The sequence below is a fragment of the Tarenaya hassleriana genome, unplaced genomic scaffold (assembly GCF_000463585.1).
Source record: "Tarenaya hassleriana unplaced genomic scaffold, ASM46358v1 Cleome47, whole genome shotgun sequence".
Lineage (NCBI taxonomy): Eukaryota > Viridiplantae > Streptophyta > Magnoliopsida > Brassicales > Cleomaceae > Tarenaya > Tarenaya hassleriana.
In genome coordinates, this window is record NW_010967396.1 from 346,430 (window position 1) to 369,518 (window position 23,089).

At 37.9% G+C, this 23,089-nt stretch overlaps 4 protein-coding genes across 6 annotated transcripts; 3 read left to right on the forward strand and 1 right to left on the reverse strand.

The window, feature by feature from the left end:
* The first annotated feature begins 4,715 nt into the window (after positions 1-4,715).
* Positions 4,716-6,501, forward strand: LOC104825492. 2 transcript variants are annotated; one of them, XM_010557820.1, is made up of 3 exons: positions 4,716-4,863; positions 5,011-5,666; positions 5,868-6,280. In XM_010557820.1, the coding sequence occupies exons 2-3, from the start codon at positions 5,249-5,251 to the stop codon at positions 6,059-6,061; spliced, it is 612 nt and encodes a 203-aa protein (XP_010556122.1). In that variant the 5' UTR covers positions 4,716-4,863; positions 5,011-5,248; the 3' UTR covers positions 6,062-6,280. The 2 variants fall into 2 exon arrangements, with proteins under 2 accessions (XP_010556122.1, XP_010556123.1); XM_010557821.1 differs by lacking the exon at positions 5,868-6,280 and adding an exon at positions 6,287-6,501 and having other exon boundaries at positions 4,719-5,666.
* Positions 6,502-9,230: 2,729 nt separating this feature from the next.
* Positions 9,231-15,215, forward strand: LOC104825493 (calmodulin-binding transcription activator 4-like). 2 transcript variants are annotated; one of them, XM_010557822.1, is made up of 13 exons: positions 9,231-9,631; positions 9,923-10,048; positions 10,149-10,264; positions 10,582-10,670; positions 10,870-10,963; positions 11,042-11,534; positions 11,777-11,865; positions 12,192-12,273; positions 12,348-12,565; positions 12,730-13,385; positions 13,593-14,163; positions 14,276-14,572; positions 14,890-15,215. In XM_010557822.1, exons 1-13 carry the CDS (start codon positions 9,619-9,621, stop codon positions 14,995-14,997), a joined length of 2,952 nt encoding a protein of 983 aa, XP_010556124.1. In that variant the 5' UTR covers positions 9,231-9,618; the 3' UTR covers positions 14,998-15,215. The 2 variants fall into 2 exon arrangements, with proteins under 2 accessions (XP_010556124.1, XP_010556125.1); XM_010557823.2 differs by having other exon boundaries at positions 10,870-10,924; positions 14,890-14,997.
* A 126-nt stretch (positions 15,216-15,341) lies between these two features.
* Positions 15,342-16,821, reverse strand: LOC104825494 (nuclear transport factor 2-like). Its single transcript, XM_010557824.1, has 2 exons — positions 16,450-16,821; positions 15,342-15,677 (listed from the first exon to the last, which is right to left on the reverse strand). Exons 1-2 carry the CDS (start codon positions 16,744-16,746, stop codon positions 15,603-15,605), a joined length of 372 nt encoding a protein of 123 aa, XP_010556126.1. The 5' UTR covers positions 16,747-16,821; the 3' UTR covers positions 15,342-15,602.
* A 1,672-nt stretch (positions 16,822-18,493) lies between these two features.
* Positions 18,494-21,375, forward strand: LOC104825495. The gene is made up of 2 exons (XM_010557825.2): positions 18,494-18,623; positions 18,986-21,375. The coding sequence occupies exon 2, from the start codon at positions 19,015-19,017 to the stop codon at positions 21,193-21,195; it is 2,181 nt and encodes a 726-aa protein (XP_010556127.1). The 5' UTR covers positions 18,494-18,623; positions 18,986-19,014; the 3' UTR covers positions 21,196-21,375.
* Positions 21,376-23,089: the final 1,714 nt, after the last annotated feature.

A 23,089-nucleotide genomic window follows, 5' to 3' on the forward strand; every position in this document is an offset into this window, starting at 1 on the left:
TAACGTATTTTAAATTTATTAAAATGCGAACATATTCAATCTCGAATTTATTTATTTATTTTAAAATTAGGACCTGTATTTCTATCTTGGTAGTTTTCTAAAGTCTCATACATAAATGAAACGAAATTCCGACGATATGATTTCGCATTTATAATTTGTAGCAAATTCATGCCTTCGTTAAATAACCCTTAAAAATATTAAATGTTAATTTTTCACTAGCGTTCTAGTGTAATATTCCATACAGAAATACATGGAAATAATAAAAATAGAATATGTATATTTTTAGTGGAGTTAGTTGCCTATATTATTTAAAGTAATACAAAATATGGAATATGAAATTGGGTTTAGGCATCGTGACAAAAAGATTTGTCGCGAACAATAATTTAGTAAGTTTATATTATTAGAGAATTAATATCGTTGGAGGGCGAATATCAATACATTTTTTTTATTACTAATAGTATGTCTCGAGATTAAACAAAAATACGCATAAATTATATAAATTTTGGATTTTAATTTTCATCTAAGCTTCGTGAAATCATTCAAATTCTAGGTCCTCAAATACTATTTTTGAATGTGTAGTTTATAGATATATATATATATTTATAATAAATAAGATGGTTAAAAGATATTCGCCTTTTTCCAATGGGGAAGATATTTTATGATTGATGGAGGAGACCAATGCCCATCGGGCGATCCTTATCCCTTAATACAATCCCATAACCAATGAAATAATTAATAATCGATAATTTATCATTTTTTAATTCGAAACAAGAATCAATAAATCTAGATTTTTTTTCTAATAAATCCAACCCCACATTATAAAATCCAAAGACAAGCCACGAGACATACCACAACAAAAAACAAAGAGATGAGGAACAAGTTAACAAAATCGTTGAACCGAGCCGCCACGAAGGTTAACCCAAGGAACCAGCCTTCGAACCACAGCCTGCATGGCTCGAACCAGAAGAGATGGTACGACTACCACAACCATAACCATCGTCTTGACTCTACGGACCAACCTTCGAGCTATAACAACCACAGCCTGCGCCATGGCTCGAACCGGACGAGATGGTACGAATACTACGACCATAACCATAACGTTAAGGCCGATTTCGTGACTTCTGCTTCTGAGTATGAGTGCGGAGGAGATGAAAATGTTGATGTCAAGGCCTCGAGCTATATCTCTTGCGTCTTTGAGAGGCTCAAACTCGAATCTTACTAGTGGTTATATTATTTTCTTATTCTGTTCAACTTGTTATGTTCAAAGATTAATTAATATATATATATACATATATATATATATATATGAACTTCTAATTACCTAAGTACCTATGTAATATATATATATATATTCTCATCTTTCCTTTTGTATTTTTTTTAATCGCCAACACTAGGTTATATATACGATGCTATCTATGCATATATTAGTAAAGATTGTTATGTTTACTAGCCTCATAAATTTGAGAGGTCCTGTTTATTTATATTTTTGTTATTTTTTTATATTTTTTTTAATCTAATTAGTATAAAAAAAATTAAATATATTAATCAATAGATAGAATTTCAAATTATATAAAAAATAAACAAAAATTATAAAAAATATTATCTATTACAATAATTTTTAAAAATATATATACAAATTATTACTTTTTAGTTTAAAAAATAATACAAATTAAAATCAAGTTTATTGTTATGAAACTTTTGATTAAAAAAAACTTTTAGCACTAATTTGTCTATTTTAAAAAATATACAATGATTAAAAATTATGAACTAAAAATTCTAATTGACATAATATGAAAGATTATTGGAGTTTGACAAAATTTAATCTTTTAATATTTTTAAATTTATAATAGCTTTTCTTATTTGATTAAAAATCTTATTAAATTTTCAAAACATTTTTTTTTAAAAAGAAAGTGGGGCTCCATAAAATTGGGATCTATGGAGAAGCTCCCATTGTACCCCCTCATATATATATATTATGTTTACTAGCTTCTAATTATCTTTTTTTTTTGTATATGTTATGTTTCATTCTCACTATTTTCAAATTTATTTTTAAAATTAAAAAAATAATATACATATTCGGATTAAAAAATGGATTTAAATTTGAACGGTTATTGATTAGGTTTTCATTTTAAAAAATAAATATTTTAAAAGAATTTCATTGTTATTCAATTTTTTAGTTATTTTATTATGTTTCATTTGAATTCTTAATTTGTGTTTAAAATAATTTAATTAATTTCGATTCAAATACATTCATATGTTATTAGATTTTTGTTTTAGAAAAATTTATATTCATTTACTTGTCTAGTTTTTATAATTTTTACTATTTGAATTGGGTTCTATTTTGTTTTTACGATAAATAAATATTTTTAATAAAATCTCATTTTTTATTTTTTATTTTTATATTAAATTTAAATTTAATTAATTTTATTTAAGAAAAATATAAATTCTATTTTTAAACCATTTTATTAGATAGGATTATATATATATAGTCAATTCAGTTTAATTTTCGTATTTGAATAGATATAACCTCTCTAATAAAAAAATGACTTATATATCTGTCTATTTTATTGGTATTAAAAACATACTCTCTCTGTTTAATTTTAGATGTCGTTTTAGACTAATTTTTTTGTTTTAAAATGAATAACGTTTTGTTGTTTTCCATATAATTTTTATACTTTTTTTCCAACATTACCCTTTATTAATAATGATCAATTATTCTATGCGCATAAGTTATGCGGCATAACAATACTTTACACATTTTTCTATTTTTCTACCATAATAATTGTCAATTAATTTTCAACTAATATCTTTTTTAATCTTATTTAAATCCTTCTTCTAAACAACATTATACAAAACAAAAAACTTCAAAAAATTTAATAGTTCATCTAGATGGAAGTGAAGGAAGAAGACCTATATTTGTGAATAATATTTCATCAACCAAAAATAATAGTTCTGCCGTTAAATACGAATTCGATTTGAATTTTTTGAAAAAAAAATATTGAGATCGTTGATTCAATTAAAAATAAAAAATAATTTTAGTTTTGAAATATGTATTTTCGGTGTAGAGAGAAGATTAAATGGCTAATATATTGGGAAAGATGATAATAATATTCTATCATTAATTACATAAAATTAATTCAGAACTAATTAAATAAGGATATTTTAGACTTACTATTTATTTTCTTAATATTTGTGCATAATGTCAAAACGTCATCTAAAATTAAACGGATGGAGTAATTCTTAAAAAGTGTTTTGCATACGGATTTTTTTTAATAAATTTATAATTTTCTAGTAATTTGGCATAAGATAACAATAATAATAATAATAATAATAATAATAATAATAATAATAATAATAATAATAATAATTCGTTATACAATTGGAAGGATGGATTTAGTACTACTTGTGGAATTGAGGATTGGTCATATGTCCACATCAAAGATTAATTAAAGAGTATGAGACTCACTACCTACCAACAGTCCCTTTTGCTTCCTTTTGACCAAAACATTCCAATAATAAAAAAACATTGATAACGTGACTTTGCTCCAAGTTAAGCATCTGAAAACTTTATTGACTCGGATTAATATTTCCATAAATATTTATTTATAACAACAGAGACAAAAAAAAAAAATTGGTGTCGCAATAATTTAACTTTTACATTTTTTCATATTTTTTAGATATAAATACACAAAAAAAACTCCGACTAAATAATTATATAATCCAATTATATAGCATACTAATAAATATTAGTATCAACTTGTCCATTTCTCTCTCTATATAATATATATATATATATATATATATATTAATGTTTAATTTCATTGGAAGCTCCAAAATAAAATCCAATAGCTTTCAAAAGTTGGAATCTTATCTATGCATTATTTTTTCATTGTTAATTAATGACATTTACGTCCACAAATAAGTGGTAATTTACAGTAACACCCTTTAAAATGCTTGATATTACAATATCCCGTTGTTGTTTTTTCCTACTGCTCGTCCCTTTTTAAGACTGGTTGTTGTTATTATTATTATTATTAGACGAGCATTTAATAAAAAAGATATTTAGAGTGATCATTTATGATCTTGTTGCATTCCCAAGAATTAGTTGATGGATAGAGATTTTACCAACGATATTGAAAATTATTAAAAATCAATATGCATATATATATATATACACATATATATATAATCAACAACAAAATAACTAATAGTTCAAATTGGCCAACCATTTTAAAACCTCAAATATTTTTTTAAATTTCAATTACAAATTAATAATGTGGATAATTTCTGGTAGATCTCAACAGCTAAGTCACTCTCTGTCCAAACAGAATGACTTCTGTTCTCGTTCGTGTGTTTGAGTTTTTTTTCTTCTTTTGGTTATCCCTATAATTGCATGAACCCTAGTAACCAAGTTTTAACGGTGGAAACCGACGGTCCAAATTATGGGACCATTTATCGAAATTTCAAAATATTGGGGTCTAATTCGAAGATTTTGCAAAGTATTGGGAGAGATATGGAAGAAACTTAAAAAATAAATGGAGGGAGAGATAAGATCACAAAGAACACGTAATTCACGGTTTTTGCGTAGAGGATAAGGTCACGCGTCAGCTGGGCCCCACGGACCCTCACAGATCCACGTATGTCTCCACGATGGCGCGTGAGGACACGCGCTCTCGCGGGTTTTGCTTTAGTATTTATCATATCCACAAGATCTCACGCTTGAGTCGCTCGTCATCCAAAGGAGGCTCTCTCTCATCGCAAGATCCCAGCTTTTTTTTCCTTTCTGGGTTTTCCTTTTCTGGCGTTTTCTCGTTATCCAAACACCGGAAAAGGAAAAGATAAAGGAAAAAAGGGAGAAAAAGGGTTTGTTTTCTCCATCTCTTTCCTTTGATGACTCTCGGGCTCGAACATTTTCTCCATCTCTTTCCTTTGATGACTCTCTCTATATTGATCGAAATCCAGTCACCGTTTTTTTGAAATTTTCCCGAGAAACTATCTGACATTTTGCAGTGTCGCGACTTTCCCCTGTTGGCAAAGGAAAGATTAAATCGGTCCTCCAATCAATCGGCGGCTTTGGATAAACGTAGACGAGTCGTAGTCGCCCAAGTTTATCCATTTGCCTCGATTTTCGCGACGCTTAAGCTTAAGATCTCAACATATATATAAAGATTTTTCCTTTCCTGGATTATCCTCTGAGGAAAATTTTCCATAGATTTCTGAGATACTCTGGAAAGGAAAAAGTAAAAAGATGATGAGAAGGCAGCAGCAGCAGCGAGATCAGCAATCTAGGGTTTTCTACGAGCTATCGGCTCTTGTCCTGAGTCTCCTCCGGTCACCACCGATGCCCATACCGTTTCCCGATCACTTACCGGAGAATTCAAGTTCGCCGGTGAGACGTCCTCCACCGCCTCGGTCTTCGTTGTCATCTTCGGCGGTGGCCCAGATTTCTCCGACGGGCTTCGCGTCGCTGCTTCTGGGCATATCTGTGGCTCTGATGCTCTGTGGATCCGTGACTTTCTTCCTGGGGTTCCTGTTGATGCCTTGGGTTCTGGGTTTGCTCATGGTCTTCTATCTCGCCGGGATCGTGTCCGCCATTTCCATGGTCGGAAGGTCCATCCTCTGTTACGTCTTGGCACCTCCTTCCTCCTCCGGCAAGGAGATTCCTGGTAATTACTTAACTAATCTCCCTTGTTTACGCTTAATTACGTGCAATCGAAGCATAGAAGATGAATGATCGTCTCCGGATCCAGTTTTTGTTCCGATGAATTACGATTTTCCGGCAATAGATTCCATAAGCTATCACGGGTTTTCTGAAATTCAATTACTCTGTTTTGGGTTCTTGCAATAACACGAAACCAAAATTTTAGGGTTTTTCAAGACATGGCTCTGTTTTGGTGATCTTGCTCTGTCTCAGCTGAGAAGATTTGATCTTGTTCTTTGGGTTCTCCGGATTCCTTATCCAGAAAATCAAGGACTGTACTTTCATCTTCGATCCGTGTCCTTGTATTGTTGTCTGAATAAAGATTCATCCATTAGGATCATCCATTCGAGAATCTCTTAAATGGTAGTTTCTAGGTTTTCTCCATAGGCGCAAACCTTGAGAAACTGGAAAACTTTCATATGCCATATAAATCCATGGGTTTATGATCATATATTCTTATATATATCATCATAATGAAGGCCAACAATCTAAACCCTAGCGTGTGTATATATATATATATTTGCAATGAAAGAGATGACAGAAGAGAATCTATATGATCACTAAAGTGGTTTCCACATTTTCCAGAATGGAAGCTTTTGTGATGAAGCGGGAGAATGGCAAATAGGGTGTTGAAGAAAGAGGGAGCCTTATTTACTGAATCAATGTGGATATTTTGGAGTTTTTTTTTTGTCTTTGTTTGAAGTAGAATTATACAACAAAAATCCCTCTGATTTGTGATTTTTATTTTTATGGTGCTTGTAAAAATTATTTATGGAAGTTAAAGAAGTAATGTATTTTTAGTTCTAAGAAAAACTTTGCCCTAAAATTGTTAAAAGTTGTGAGATGGACGGGAACTTGTGTCTCCACCCTAATTTGATGGGTCCTCGGCTAAGCCCTCACTCGCTTCGTCTGCGCGTGTGCTCCACGCCTCGGACACCGGGGTTGCGACTGCGAACGCGTTTTTGGTGTTCAAAACATCTGGCGCTTTTAAGAATATTTGATGAGTATCCTCCGGTAATTAAAAATGAAATTTGTATCCTTCTGTCATTCGTTTTAAGAGTGAATTTAAACTTTTTTCCAAGCATATCATTGCAGTGGAACTAATAGAAATAAGCAAAAAGGATTCGACCCAGATTGTGGGGAGTAGAAAGAAGCAAAAAGGATTCGACCCAAATTGTGGGGAATAGTCAAGTTTGGGGTAAGAGTTAACTTCATCTTTAGATTGGGTATTCGATTCGCCGGGTGGGAAGGGAGTGTTCGATTCTCCTGGCGGATGAGAAGGGAGGTAATTTCTGGGTTTATATGATCTATATACAAATACTGCTTCCGCATCGGAGGTTTACTTAGTCAGCACGTCCAAAGAGTAGCAGATAAAGATCTTCCGTTATAAAAAAAAAAAGATTCGACCCGAAATTACATTTGTTCACGTCATTCATCAAAGATTAAACAGAAAAATAAACCCGAAAAGAGAACGATTCTTTCTTGTTCGAAAAGGAAGAAAATGTTGTAGATAGATAGATAGATATATATATATATATATATATTTATGTGTGTGTATATATATATAGTTTTTTCGGTATATAATATATATATATATATATGTGTGTGTGTGTATTTAAGCAATGTAGATATGGATCTTGATGATGGCGAGGAGGAAGATGCAGATGAAAGCAAAGTAGAGAAGAGCGTGAACGACAACCGCGACCGGACTTGTCTGAAAATTACCGAACTCGACGCATCTATGTCGTCCCGGCAGCTGAAACAGCAGCTCCGGCGTCATCAACACGAACAATATCACCGCCACTAACACTGCCCCCAACATTCTTATCTATATATTATATATATGTATATATATATATTCTTTTATATTTTTGTGAAAATATGGTTTTCTGGATTTGGGTTGTGGTTTTTTTGAAGGTTGATGATCTTTATATATATATATATATGTATATTGTTCGATGCGGTTCTCTACGTATTGGCAAAGTTTCTTCCTCTATCTTTTTTCACGAGGTTTTCGATTCTATATGCGATGGTTTTTTACTAAAAATGTAAGCTTTATTGTTAAAGGTTGCGACTTTAGATGACCGAGCAAACAAAACACCTAATTATGAAATGATTTTTGAAGATAGATCATAATCATAGGATAATTTCGAGTATTATTAATTATAGGTGTGAACATTGGAAATGTCAAACCCAAAAATGGGTCTGAAATTGCAGGTTAATTTATTATAATACATAAAAACAAATTTATTGGAATTGTTTAGATTGTGAGATGCGTCGGTCCAAGTCAATCTCTCACAACTACACCATAACACCGAGTTGGTGGCTCAACATTGGCTTTTGTATTACACCGAGTTCACTCGTTCCTAAATATTTTTTTCTCTATTTTATTATTATTTTTTAAATATTTTTTTATTTTTTATTTGACTTTGAGTTGAGATGATAAAAAATGGAGCACTATCGTTTCGAACCCAAAACGGATTACAGTCCAAGCCTATATATATCATCGGACCAATAATATCTCATTTCATACACGTGATTTTTTTTAATCAATTCAATGCTATGTGTATTTGTCATGGAAACCAAAGGATTTGACGATTCAGATTTAAAAACGTGTGATATAAAAAAAATATCATTTTTGCGAGATATTTATTACAAAATCTCGAAAAGGGTTTTAATTGAGTATATAATATACTTTTTTATGTAATGATATCACCTTGGATTGATCCAATTTACTCATTGTTACATATTTGGTACATAATCCTAGTATTATTGGAATGTAGCAGGTGTAAAATCCTAAAATGGACTGCATAATTAATAATATAAAAGCTAAAAGTAAAATGATTAAATATAAAAGCAAAATGATTTGTCATATATATATATATATACACCCTAGTCTTTTTCCATTATAGGATTTTTGCATTTTATTCTCGACCGTCGTCCAACTCAATAATTCCGGGGCCCACACTACGGCCTCGGGTGCTTGACTTCAAACCTAGAAGATTTAAATTCAATTTCCCACGTGCCTTTGAGAAAAATAAATAAATAAATAAACGACAATATTGCAAGTATGATGCATTATTCCCTGACAAAATGTCTAACTTTATAGATTTGATGTAGAAGATAATAACATTGTTATTTCCCATGTATTTTTTTTTAAAGAAAATAAAACTCGCATACGAAATGTTGAAATTCGTGATTTTTTTTTAAATTAAGTATTGAAATTTAAAAATTCGATAATTTTTTCATTATAACGAAAAAAATTTATATTTCTTTTGTGAAAATTTTAAACTTGATAAAAAAAAAATTAATAGTTTATATGTTATACCTAGCGCGAACTGTTGAATGGCTCTGAAGTGCACTAAATGTCGTGACGTGATCACAACTAAAGGGCAAAGTCGTAAATCTTGTCCATGAAGGAATTAGCGTATGTAGTCGTCGTAAGGGCTATTTTCGTCTTTTCGATCCTACGCCTAAATTCATTTCACCATATCCGACAATAAGATTCTTCCGTGTCGTAGAATTCGCTGTAGCAGATCCCTCCCCCTCTGCGTCCACCTTCGCGGTTCTCTCCAAAAAGGCTCTGCTCGCCACTCCATAGAAGCTGCTGAATTTCAAGTCAAATTTTCATTTTCCTCTTCATCATCATCATCATCTTCTTCTTCTTCTCCGTCTTCAATCTCCTCTGTTTCGTCTTCGCTCTGTTCTTATACTCTTCAAGTCTCTGATTCCGATCTCGATCCAGGACTCCTCAGCATTCCGGCGTCCTCCGCCGACTATCTCCGCCGCCGAAATCGTTTTCCGCCGTCCATCCGGTGGGAAGCAACCGGATAACTGGTTTCATCTCATGCCCTTGTGGACCCAGTAGAGTCTAATTCGCTTTCGTGCGGTTCCGTCACTGGAAAATTCCCGACGCTATGCAGCAATCTGGTGAGTTTCTCAACGAACATTTGTAGCCAAGGCACAAACATGGTGGCCCTGTTCAGGGTATGATCTTGGGTTTTTCTTCAATTCCTCGCTCTGTTTCGTCTTTTTTTTTTCTCCCTCGAATTTTCTGTTTTGTTCCTCTTCCAGCAACCCGTTTGTCGTGCATTGCTGTGTTGGTTCGTGATACTGTTGCTTCTAACATCCGATTTCCGCGTGAATTTAGACAGAAAGTTTCCATGGGTTTATGTTCTGTCTTGCTCTCGAGGTTGTGACTAATCTTGGCTTTGATGTTAGGATACGATGTTAATAATCTCTACCAAGAAGCTCAGACCCGATGGTTGAAGCCGGCGGAGGTGCTCTTCATACTGCAGAGTCATGAACGATATCAGCTAACACCTAAGGCTCCTCAAAAGCCAACCAGTGAGTCAAAACAGTTTTGTAACTCGTTCAGGCAAATGGGTTCTTATTGACTGTCGGTTGATGTTTGGAAAATTGATATGCTTTCTCAAACCCTGTACAGGTGGTTCTTTGTTTCTTTTCAATAAGAGGGTTCTTAAGTTTTTCCGCAAAGATGGTCATCAATGGCGGAGAAAGAAGGACGGGAGAGCTGTTGCAGAAGCACATGAACGACTTAAGGTGTGAAAATATTGGTTTAACATAACGTTGCAAATTGACCTCTTTTTTGGTTTCTTCTATCCATCTCGTATTTGCACGGTTTTGTCTGCATCCTGGATGTTAGTTTGCTAGTGGCAAAGTCAACTCAAATCTGTGGATTTTGTTGTACTTCGTATTTGGAACATAATGTAGTGACAGAGTTTGAAGCGTTTCAGTTGTAGGAACTGTCTTACACCTTAAAAATCTTTCTGCACATAGCACTTTGCTTTGCATCTCTTCTTGAATTCAACTTTCTTCTACCTTTTATGTGCTAAATGATCTTTTACGTTTGTGAACAGGTGGGAAATGCTGAGGCTTTGAATTGTTATTATGCACATGGAGAGCTCAACCCCAGTTTTCAAAGGCGTAGCTATTGGATGCTAGATCCGTAAGTAATTAGCAGTACTTGCATGCTCTGATTATATGCCCAGGATTTGTTAATCTGTGTTTTCTGATTACATCATGCCTTGGACTGTTCTTCAATGTGGTCTGTGGCTGTCTTTCCATGTTGGTCCCTCACTATTTGATGCTTTTATCTGCTACTCTTTCGGTGCTGACATAAAGCCTTTTCCTGTTTGGCTTGTCAGGGCTTATGAGCATATTGTTCTCGTACACTATAGAGATGTAAGCGAGGGAAAGGAGGTGAGTGGCTTTTGTAACGTAAATGGAAATTTTAACCCGGTGCGTAATGTTTATCTGCTGAGTTAGCCAAAGAAGTATTGTGCATTGTCTGAGATCATGGCCGTCTTGCCTTTGCAGGGAAAACAAAGCAGTGGACAGATTTTGCACTTCTCACTGAATTCTTCCTCTTTCTTCTCAAGTCCGAGCTCCACCGGCACTCAGAATACTACCCATAACCATTACGTCAGTGATTCTGCTGAATTTCGCCAGCATTCATCCAGTCCAGGCTCTGCAGAGGTTAGTTCAGAAACTGTGTTGAAGAGTAATCAAGTTCCAACCCCAGCAGACAGTACAAGCTCTTCTGAATTTGAAGTCAGGCAGGCCTTGAGAAGGCTCGAGGAACAACTGAGTCTGGGAGATGATAATGTTGACAGTGTAGATCCGCTTTTTTGTCAGAATGAAAACATAGATAATCTAGGATTTCTGGAGTGTAGGGGGGAGATCCCTGTCTCTGCTCAAACAACAACTGTACCTTACCAACCTGAGAGCAACAAACTAGAGAGATGTTATGGGGGTTATGTCGGAAACCAAGACCATTCTAACAATCTCATGCTCGTTAAGAATGATTCAGGTATGCCGTCTAATTCATAAAACTTTTTTTTTTACGCTTATCCGTTTACCCTTTGTACTTCCTTAACATACCTGATTCTGTACTAGCAGTAAGTTGTCTCATTCGTCTAGAGTAAGCTTAAACAAATCATTGAAGTCTCATTGCACTTCCCTCTTCCAATTTATCTCCTTAATATTTTAATTTAAGAGCAAATTAGATCCTTTTGCTGTTGGAAAGAGTAAAGGGATTTCTTCTTACAACAGGTGGTATAGAAGAATCTGGAGATGAAGAAACTGAATCTTGGAAGGACATGCTGGAGGCATGTGATGCTTCTCTAGTTCTTAACACCGAGGTGACTCTCCTATACCTGGTTGAAAATATACATTTGAAAGCATCTGTATCTGTTGATTAGTTTCCAGAAGGAAGAAGGAATTCCTAAACTGGTATCAGGTTTCTCAGAATTGCATGCATGCACGTATATGTATGCAGATCGATGAACCTTCAGAGGGACATGGTCAATAAACCCGTGAATGTATGCAGTTTATATATATTTTTTCCTCTGGTGACAGGATGGATGCCTTTCGTTTACCATAATACCATTCTCTGATGACATCCAAAGAACAAATTTCTCTGAACTAGAAAATTCTAATCTAGGAATTTACTTCATGCTAAACCCAGGAAATCGCACATTCTTCAGAAAGATTGCTGCCCGAAGTAGAAGACGATTCCGACTGGAATTATATCACTCAAACTGAGCCGCGTATGGATTCCGCTTGTTAACAAATTTCATATGCTTTTTGATTTCCTTTGCTGATAACTGGCTTAAAATTTCAGCTTCTTACTTGTTCCCTCGAGGACATGCCTCTTTCGAAGTACCTGCATATTCTTCTGCACTAGAAGCTCATGAAAACAATGATTATGGAATGATGGGAGACCAAGGGCAAGTCGGGATGTCTCTTGAACAGGAAGTGAGTCTGACGGTTGCGCAGAAGCAAAAGTTTACAATCCAGGAAATATCACCGGAGTGGGGTTATGCCAATGAAACAACAAAGGTGGAGTGGACAACCCACAATCTCTTCTTGAGTTATGATGCTTGGTTTTGCATAAATCTAATCTAGTAACCGATATTCTCCAACAACATTGTATTGCTTCTTACTGTCAATTTGTGTCCTGATGAATTCAAGTCATTCTATGGTGACACCGTTTGACCTTGCAGGTCATAATCGTCGGATCATTTCTCTGTGATCCAACAGAATCAACTTGGTCATGCATGTTCGGGAGTACTGAGGTTCCTCTTCAGATCATTAAGGAAGGCGTTATTCGGTGTGAAGCCCCTCCCTGCCCCCCGGGAAAAGTCACTTTGTGCATTACTTCCAGGAACCGGGTCTCTTGTAGTCAAATAAGGGAGTTTGAGTATCGAGATAAGGCCAGCGAATATTGCACCAAGTGCAATATTCCACAGACATCTAGCACAACAATAAATCCAGATGAGCAGTTATTACTCGTAAGGTTTGTACAAATGCTTCTACCGGATACACAATCAGACAAAACAAATAACCTAGAGCCCGACACTGATAAATGGAGCCATGTCATAGAAGCCATCCTAGATGGCAATGCTACATCACCGAGCACAGTTGAACGGCTCTTACAGGAACTGATTAGAGACAAGCTGCATTCATGGCTATCTTCCAGATCTCAAAGAGAAGAGGAAGGATCTCTTTATTTGTCCAAGAAAGAACAGGGTATTATTCATATGGTTGCAGGGCTGGGCTTTGAATGGGCACTGAACCCAATTCTCAGTCATGGAGTCGGTGTCGATTTCCGTGACATCAATGGGTGGAGTGCTCTTCATTGGGCTGCACGCTTTGGGAGGTGAGTAGCATACATTTCTCTGTTTTATGACAATATGAATTTGTGATTTCTTAGTCGTTTCTATGAGTAGAAGATTCTTCTTAATTTGCTGATTGGCAACAAAGAGTTTAAGACGGCATATTTCATAAATGATAGTCTCTGTTTTCCAAATGTATCTGTCGCCGTTTGGTAAAGCTATTATTGGTAACACTTGCTTTGATGTTTCAGGGAGAAAATGGTGGCTGCCCTTATAGCTTCAGGGGCATCACCGGGAGCATTGACTGATCCCAGTTCACAAGACCCAATCGGAAAGACTGCAGCTTCTATAGCTGCTTCGAACGGTCACAAGGGTCTTGCAGGTTATCTATCAGAGGTGGCACTGACAAACCATCTCTCATCTCTCACACTTGAAGAAACCGAGATTTCCAAAGGCACTGCTGAAGTGCAAGCGGAAATAACTGTGAGTTCCATCCCGAATCCCAGTAGCGAGGATCAGCTTTCGCTAAAAGACACACTGGCTGCTGTGAGAAATTCTGCTCAAGCAGCCGCACGAATACAAGCTGCTTTTCGTGCACATTCCTTCAGAAAGAGACAGCAGAGGGAAGCAGCTATGGCTGCGTGTTTACAAGAGTTCGGGATCCATTCTGGAGATCTCCAAGGGCTCTCGGCTATGTCAAAGTTAGCCTTTGGAAATGCTCGGGATTACAATTCGGCTGCTTTATCAATTCAGAAGAAATATCGAGGCTGGAAAGGGCGTAAAGATTTTCTAGCACTTCGCCACAAAGTTGTGAAGATACAGGTACATCAAATCAACATCTGCAAGACAAATTTCCCGAGCTGCTGTGTATTACAATCACCGATTTCTAATCTTCCTTTCCTTGAAAAAAAATCTTCTTTTTTTTCTCGGGCAGGCTCATGTGAGAGGTTATCAGGTGAGGAAGCAGTACAAGGTGATATGTTGGGCAGTAGGAATTCTAGATAAGGTTGTACTGAGGTGGAGAAGGAAAGGCGCCGGGCTAAGAGGATTCAGACAAGATGCAGAATCCACGGACGAGAGTGATGTTGAAGAAGACATACTCAAGGTGTTCCGGAAGCAGAAAGTCGACGAGACTGTAAACAAGGCTTTCTCTCGCGTTCTGTCCATGGTGAAGTCTCCAGACGCCCAGCAGCAATACCGACGCATGCTCGAGAGATACTACCAAGCCAAGGTAAACCGGGTCAAGTTTTAAAATCCCTGAACCAAAATCTGTTTTCTTAAGACAAAGCTTATTGAAAAGACTTGGATAGATAACATGTCCAGTTAAGGACAGGCAGATAGGAGGAACCGAATTCCCTAAGATGACAGTAATGATCTAAAGTAAGAAGTTTTACAAAAGGGTAGGTGTAAAACAGTGGAATGCCAAAGGAGCACAAAGACAAGACAGGATTGCCGATGTAGAAAAGTGGAATTCTTTGGTCTGTTTTCTGTTTCTTTCAGTTGTCTTGTTCTCATGGATTGTGGGTTCTCATCAATGGCTTCTTGCAGGCTGAGCTTGGAACCAGTGAGATAGCAGCATCAGCATCTGGGGATGGTGATGATGAATTGTTTGATATATCTGACATGTTAAAAGAGGATTTGTTCATGTTACCTTGAGAGAGCAAATATCAGAAAAGGGCTTTTTTTTGGGGGTATAGTATGTAAATTATGGGGTTTCCAAAGTGATTAATAGATTCAGAGATAAATGGTTACACCAAAAGCTTTTAAATTGTAAATTCTGTAAAGTGCCCATCTTTATTATATAAAAATAAAATGCCCTGAAACATTGCCCTAAAATAAACTTTTTTCTCATTTGGGCTGTGGGGAAATTACTATTAATCACAAGGGTAATAATGTTCCAAGAAGCAAAAAGTGCCAATCTGTCTTCCAATCTCCAGTCAAAGTATAAAGTTCAATAATAGCTTATTTTCAAAACTATAGTATATGAAATCACTCGCGAATTCAGCAACTCAGCCGAGCATATAATAATCTCATAAGACACGGATTCGTCCCGTTTTTTTTCTTCTTGGAACGCAATAATGTGACAGACCCAATTGAAAAGAGAGAGAGTAGTAAACAGTTTAGTTTCCAAATCCAAAAGACTGAAACCGATCAGGTCATATTATAAATACCAATCCTTCGACTTGTTGAGGGAATATATATGTGTATATATATATACCCACCAAGCCAGCAACTGTGTGTGTGCGCGCTTCTTCTTCTCATCAGGCATAGTTCAACCTGAATATGTCGTTGAACACGTAGAAGCTTCCCTGTGGCGTCGGCATCAAATGGAACATCTGGGCATCAAAAATGGTAACCCGCATTAGGAGATCATATACCAACAATGCTAGACACAAAAAGAACTTGCATTTCTTGTTTCGAGGAACTCGTGAATGGAAAATTCAGTAACAAGTAAAGCCATCACAGCCTGAGGAGTCGGTCCTAACACTGGAGATGCATTGACTAGCAACATTATGGATCAGTGGTCAAGTTCAGACAACAGTGACAAAGGTAAGAGTTGTGCGGAAGCAGCTGTATGAAATACATATGTTTGTCAAGACTGGACTGGAGGATCAGAAGTCTCTTAATGATTAAGAAGCAAATGACGCAAATCCCTGAGTAAGCCCGCAAACTTCTCATGTGCAAACACATAAAAGCATGATCCACAGATAATAGAGATAATCCACAAGAATGCTGAATTCATCCATTATCAGCAGGGTGAATCCAGTTTGAGAAACGATTCCATGCTAAATTCACACAAGTAGGAAGAAACCGTTTACGAGACAAGCGTTATCAGCTAGTAAAAAGTCACGACAATGATTCCAATGGCTAAAGCCACGGTCTGGGATCGAAAAACCCCTCCACATTCACCTCACAAACGGATCTACCACCAAACGCAACAGAATAGAAACGCCAATCGATTTCAGACGCCTCGATCTCAACCTAACCGCAGATCAACCCATAGATCACCAGAATCCCTAAAACCCTACCGAACACGATCTAACAGAACAATCACAGGATGAGGAAATCGAAGCAAACAGAACCGAGAGAGATCGGAGGAGGAAAAACCTGGCTGAACTTAAGGGCGTGCTGTTCGCCGGATAGCTGGAGATTGCCGGAGACGAAGACAAGCATGCCACCGGCAGGACCAGAGGGCTGGCAATCGACGGTGGTGATGTTGTGCTTGCACTGCTGAAAGGGGAGGCTAGTGAGCTTGGCGACGATGTTCTGAGAGCCTTGGATCTTCTGGCCTTCGAAGGTCAACATAGATCCTTCCTGGTACAGACTCGCCAATCCCGCCCGATTCGCGTCGAAGGTGGAGTAGTAGTGCTCCACGAACGCCTTCGCCAATGCATCTGGATCCATCTCTCGCTCTCTCTGGTGTTTTCTCTCTCTTCGATTCGTGCGTTTGGTGCCGATCGAGAGAGGAGAGAGCCAAAAACCACGAGGAAGGGGAGAGGAGAGGAGAAATAGAGAAAAGGGTTACTCATGATGGGCCTTCGTAATTGGGCTTTACATCTAGGCCCAAATCAAGTCAAAGCCCATTAAAGTTCCTAATGAAGCTCTCATCAGCCTCTAAGGTTTCATGGATTATGGTTAATGATACATTATATAACCTTTTAGGGTGATTTGGTAAAACGGTAAATAATGGGCAGTAATTATTGGAAACCCTCGAAAGGAAGATCGTGTGCTGGGCCATGCAATCGGGCCCTGTCGGCTCCAGAGGATAAAGGACTAATTTGATCGTTTTCTAATTTGTGGGGCTGATGTGAGATAATACGTAAACACGGTGAGTGATTGGAAAATCCCTCACGAAATTGGTTTGGCCATATAAAATTATTTGTATCGCATCTTCCACAGAATTATGATAAAGGGATTGTTTTTTATATATTAGAAGAAATTTTTTTTTATTCTAGTATAATCTAGAAATTTATAGACTTTTTATAAATTTTAATAATCAAATCGATTCAATCCGAATAATATGTAATTACAATTAAACCGAATCTCATATAAAAATCGAAGGGTAAAACCCTAAAAAACTTCTAACTTGCAAAAATATATACAAATAAACTTTCAACTTGAAAAACTATCATTCAATCCCCGAACTTGTAACTTGTCACTGAATAAAACTTCGAACTTGCAAATTATTGCTCTAATAAACCTTTGACCGGTTTGACTACAATTTCAGGCGATCAGAAATCCACATATTAACGGATTGTTGATGTCACCTTATACACGTTATCAATTTTAATTTAAAAAATGACATCAGCAATCCGTCAATACGTGGATTTCCGATCGTTTGAAATTGTGGTCAAACCGATTAAAGGTTTATTAGAACAATAATTTGTAAGTTCGAGGTTTTATTTAGTGACAAGTTATAAGTTCGAGGATTGAATGATAGTTTTCAAGTTGAAAGTTTATTTGTATATATTTTTGCAAGTTGGAGGTCTTTTAGGAGTTTTATCCAAAATCGAATGATTATAATTGTTTATAATAAAAACAAATACTTATCATTCGAATCGAAATCAAATTGAATCCGAAACTAGGACGGTTATAAATTTCTAAAATCGAAAAAATCAAATTGGAATAAAATCGAAATTAAATTCGAAAATCCGAAAATTTCACTCTGTATGATATAATAGGGATGGACATGGGCCGCGTACCCTGATTTTTAGAAATCTATCTCGTTTTCGTCATCACGGATTTTACAAAAATATTATCTCAATTTTGACTTCATAAAATCCGAGTATTTATAACTCGGATTTAATGAAATTCTCGATCTTATATTCGCGGATACCTAAATCCATACGACTTATAAATATTCGATCTCATCGTCGTTAATATTTAGATATCCTTTATTCGAAAATGATATGTGTTAAGATGCTTAACAAACGCCGAGTACATGTTAAAAGGCCAACCCCTATGATATAAATCGTTTTTATTTTTTTATTTTAACACAAAATATTAAAAAAAAAGATGACGTCACTGGATACATGGAAAAAGGTAAAATGGTAACAAAGTGATGTATTTCTATCATCAGAAGAATTGTGTCGTCATATAGATTTATGATTTGGAGGGTTCTTTTTTAGATTTACAGAGGAACAGAGGGACTCCGACGAAAACCGTAAAAAAAAAAAAAAAAAAATCGTAACGACGCAAAAGGGAAAAATTTCTTCGGGGAAGGTTCATCAATGGCGAACCGGTGATTCAGTCCTCACATCAACTGCTGTAGTTTCCATTAGGTAAACTAAATCTCACCCTCTTTTTTTTACCCGATTCCGAATCCGCTTTTCAATTTCTATCCCTCTTCAATGCCCTCGTTTCGGTCTTCCACTATTTGATCTGACGGCTAAAGAACTTCGATTTCGATTATGCACGAAGCTGTAGAGTCGTAGTTGATTTTGGCTTTGATTCTTCGAATCTGTTGCTGGGTATTGATGTCTGATCATTTCTATAATCGGAGCTTTAGTCTCTAGGGTTTATCTTTCGCTGTGGGTTCGTTGTTTCGCAATCCTAATCCGGATTAGGGTTTTGGGTCTTTGATCTGGTCAATGTACGAGGGATTTGATACTCAGTTGTGTTTTCCTGCATCGGTATCTTGAAGAGGAAGAGAGGATAAAGTAGGTGGCTCGAATGGAATGCAACAGAGAGGAGGCTAGAAGAGCGAGAGACGCTGCGAAGAAGAAATTTTTAGCAAAAGATGTTTCAGCGGCCAGGAAATTCGCACAGAAAGCTCAGATGCTGTGTCCCGAGCTCGAAGGGATTTCTCAGATGCTAGCTACGATTGATGTGCATTTGTCTGCTCAGAACATAATCAACGGCGAGATAGATTACTACAGTGTTCTTGGTCTGAAGCCGGAAGCCGATGACGGGACAGTGAGGAAACAGTACAGGAAAATGGCTGTGATGCTTCATCCCGATAAGAACAAGTCGGTGGGAGCAGAGGAAGCGTTCAAGTATCTTTCGCAAGCATGGGGTGTGTTCTCTGACAAGGCCAAGAGAGCTGAGTATGATCAGAAAAGAAACGTGGGAATGTATGAAAAGTCTTCGACTTTGGGAGGGACTTCTTCATTGGCGAATCCTGCAGTGACTAACGGCCTTCGAAAAGTTACGAAAGTTAGTGGTAGTACTTCCAAAGTGAAGAATTCGAAGAGAGGAACCAACCGGGCAGGTGATGCCTCTGCTGCTTCTTCATCCCGTGAAAAGATAGCAGACGGTACCTTTTGGACTGTGTGTCGAAGCTGTAGGACCCAGTATGAGTATCATCGTGTTTACCTCAATCAGAATCTCCTCTGTCCGAACTGTCGCAATCCATTTATAGCTGTAGAGACAGCTCCTCCCGGTTCAGGTTCGATCCGTAAGAGCTTTCATGAGCATCAGTTCAACTCTATCCATCAAGCAACTGGCAGAAAGAAAAATGCCTCTGTCAGAGACAATGGGGTGTATGGTGATTATGATTCATATGGCCATGCCAATTATCAGTGGGGTGTGTATTCCGGAACGCAAAATGCAGCTGGACAGACCGGACCACGTAGAGACGAGGGTGTCCGTAGAAAATATACGAAAAGAGTGGGCGGTGGTTCATCAACCACAAGTGCTCCGAAAAGAAGAAGGGGTCTGGAAAACACAGGCGCCAGTGGTATTACCAGTGCAGGAGTTGCTACGAAATCAGACAGTGCAAAAGAATATACCGAGCAAGAGCTGCAGAGTTTATTCAAGAGGAAAGCTATGCAAGAAATCTGCAGACAGCTTCAAGAAACACATAGAGGCAATGACAGTGGAACAGCTGCAAAAAGGAGGAAGATCGATGGTGAGGAAAACAATGGGCGGATTGAGAATTCTTCAGAAAGCGGAAATGCATGTGAACGAAGCAATGGAGTCAGTGAATCAGGCCTTGTGGACTCAATTCACTGCACTAGCGGTGTCGAGAAGGATTCGAAGTTCTCGGAAGCATTAATGGTTGATGTTCCTGATCCAGATTTTTGCGACTTTGACAAGGATCGGACCGAAATGTCGTTTAGTGATAACCAGATATGGGCTGCTTATGATTCTTTTGATGGAATGCCCCGATCCTATGCCGTGATACACAATGTTTTCTCCTTAGATCCGTTCAAGTTGCGTATTAGCTGGCTTGCTTGGGAAACAAAAGGCGAATTGAGCTCGTTAAAGTGGCTCGGTTCTGGTATTTCTAAAACATGTGGAGAGTTTAGAGCTGGAAAGCCTGGAATCTGCAGATCACCTTACCTTTTCTCGCACAAAGTTAAATGGACGAAAGGCGATGATGGGCAGTTCCGGATCTATCCCAGGAAAGGCGACGTCTGGGCTCTGTACAGGAATTGGTCCCCGGACTGGAACTATCTCGCAGGAGGTGAAACGATCATGTATGACATAGTTGAAGTGCTCGAGGGTTATACCGAAGAATATGGTGGTGTATCAGTTGTTCCCTTGGTGAAAGTTGCTGGTTTCAAGGCTGTTTTTCACCATCACTTGGATTCCCGAGAAGTTAGGACGATCCCGAGGGAGGAAATTTCCCGATTTTCTCATCGGATCCCTTCAATCTTGCTTACGGGTCGGGAAGCACCGGCTGCTCCCAAAGGCTGTATACAGCTCGATCCTGCAGCAACACCGTCCGATTTTCTTCGGGTTATCAGTCATAGGGAGGCAGAAGACGATCCAATGGAGGAAGAACCGAGCAAAGAAGAGGGTGTAGTGAAATACATTGATCTTGATGGAAGAGAGGAAAAGGTAGATGAGGAGACAGTAGACATTCTTACAGGCACCCCACTGAAGGAGAAGGATGAAGACAATGGCTGAAGCCTATTCTCCTTACCCTTTTGGCCAAACTTAAATTTTCCGGCTTTTGTAAGAAGAAGAAGATGAAGAAGAAGGCAAAACTGCAAGACAGATGAGAGGCAAACCAATCTAACACTCCGCAAAAGAAGAGGAGACAGTCACTGAAACATGAATCCAAGTTTTGTCATTATATATATATATATATATATATATACTATCCAAATTAACAAGAAAAAAATAACAGGAAGAAAATAATATATATAAATATATATTATATTATTCAATGTCAATATTATATTATATATAGAGAGAGAGAGAGAGACCAATTGTTACAACTCCAACAAGAGCATTTTGTAGAGTTATATTCTTCTATATATCCGTTTGTTGTTTGAGAGTATTTGGTTACTTGCATTTACAGTTTTTTTTTGGGTAAAAAAATCTGTTATATTTCTTTCATTTTCTTACACAGTTTTGTGCCACGGGCTTGAGTATGAGGATACTCAATCCGTGCGGCAATCGACCAAGTGGGACGTATGGGAATCCAACAAGGAGCGATTAAGCCTAACAATTGGTATAGAACTGAGAAAGAAAGGAGGAGAGGGAAGAGAGATCCGAGAGAACCAAAGAGGGGAAGGCCGACGGTATGGCTTAGTTTATTAATGATCAAAAAGAGGTATACAAGATCGACGGCAGCTCGGTACAAAGAGGGGGCGAGATCGGAGTTTGAAAGACCACCGAGGAACATCCAAGGAACGAGCCGGCGACGCAAAAGAGAGAAGGAGAATGCAAGAAGATGAGAATGTGGGGGTTTCCGATCTGATTGCTCTAAGGGGCAAGCGAGGTCTTTTTATTAAGGCCGAGACCCTCTTAGGCAATCAACATTGGTTCCCATGATTCCCTCCTCAAGATCCTCATTCAAATTCAAATTCAAAATTCAAATTTAAATTCAAACTAAGCTAAATCTAGACCTAGTCAACTAAGGAGGCGGACAGGACCCTTGGGCCAAGAAGTGGCCATGAGGAAATCCATTGAGCTCGCCCATGAACTTGTCATGGACCAAGACCATGGATTTCGGCCATTCTTGGTCATGGGCTTCGTCCGATGTGGCCTGGGCTTGCACGTGACTTGGAGCTGAGCTAGAGAGGTGTGGGAAGCTGGGCCTGGTGGTCCGAGGCTGGTCCGAGGTCTGTGGCCCGTCGTGTCCCGTGTTGAGGTTTTGCGGGCAGAGCGGGTTTCTCGGGCGTCCGAGATTTTCGGACGTCCGTGTTTCTCGGACGTCTGTGTTTCTCGGTCCCTTGGTCCTTCCCGTCCGTCCATGTCTCCTGGTCTGTGCCGAGAAACTTGTTGGTCCGAGTTTCTCGGTGGTTGGTCCGAACACGTGCGTGAATTCTCGGACAGGTGCGTGTACTGGTGTCGGACGCGTGCGTGATTTCTCGGACAGGGCGCGCTTTTCTCGGACATGTGCGCAGAATCTCGGACAGGCTTGCAGTTTTCTCGGACATGTCCGCATTTTCTCGGTCTGGTCCGTCCATGACTGTACCTGCACGTACATATGACCCGAAAAAGAGAAAATGGACAAGGAAAAGTGAAAAATTACCCATTTTTCCTCACACGCTCCCCCACTTGAACTCGTGGCATCCTCGTCACGTACAAGCTAGCCGAAGTCTAGGGGTGTTGGGCGTCGAATTCGCAAAGCTTGTCCGCGAATTGCCAACAGTCCATCTCGGCCTCCCAAGTGTTTTGAGAGTCCGGTAATCCCTTCCACTCGATGTAGTATTCTCGGTGTGTTGGTCCCCTTCTTGCGATTGGGCGTCGGTCCAAGATGAGTTCGGCCTCCTTGGTGAATTGGACATTGGCTGGAACCGGTGCTCTTGTTGACCTATTCCTTGCATCATCAACGGGGTCAGCCTTATAT

Coding starts and splice junctions, on each gene's coding strand:
- LOC104825494 (XM_010557824.1), bottom strand. CDS start 16,746: ATGGATCCAGATGCATTGGCGAAGGCGTTCGTGGAGCACTACTACTCC. Junction 15,678..16,449: donor ACGCCCTTAAGTTCAGCCAG/GTTTTTCCTCCT, acceptor TTTGATGCCCAG/ATGTTCCATTTGATGCCGAC.
- LOC104825495 (XM_010557825.2), top strand. CDS start 19,015: ATGGAATGCAACAGAGAGGAGGCTAGAAGAGCGAGAGACGCTGCGAAG.
- LOC104825493 (XM_010557822.1), top strand. Junction 13,386..13,592: donor TGGGCTGCACGCTTTGGGAG/GTGAGTAGCATA, acceptor TTGATGTTTCAG/GGAGAAAATGGTGGCTGCCC. Junction 14,573..14,889: donor AGAGATACTACCAAGCCAAG/GTAAACCGGGTC, acceptor GGCTTCTTGCAG/GCTGAGCTTGGAACCAGTGA.
- LOC104825492 (XM_010557820.1), top strand. CDS start 5,249: ATGATGAGAAGGCAGCAGCAGCAGCGAGATCAGCAATCTAGGGTTTTC. Junction 5,667..5,867: donor CTCCGGCAAGGAGATTCCTG/GTAATTACTTAA, acceptor CCAAAATTTTAG/GGTTTTTCAAGACATGGCTC.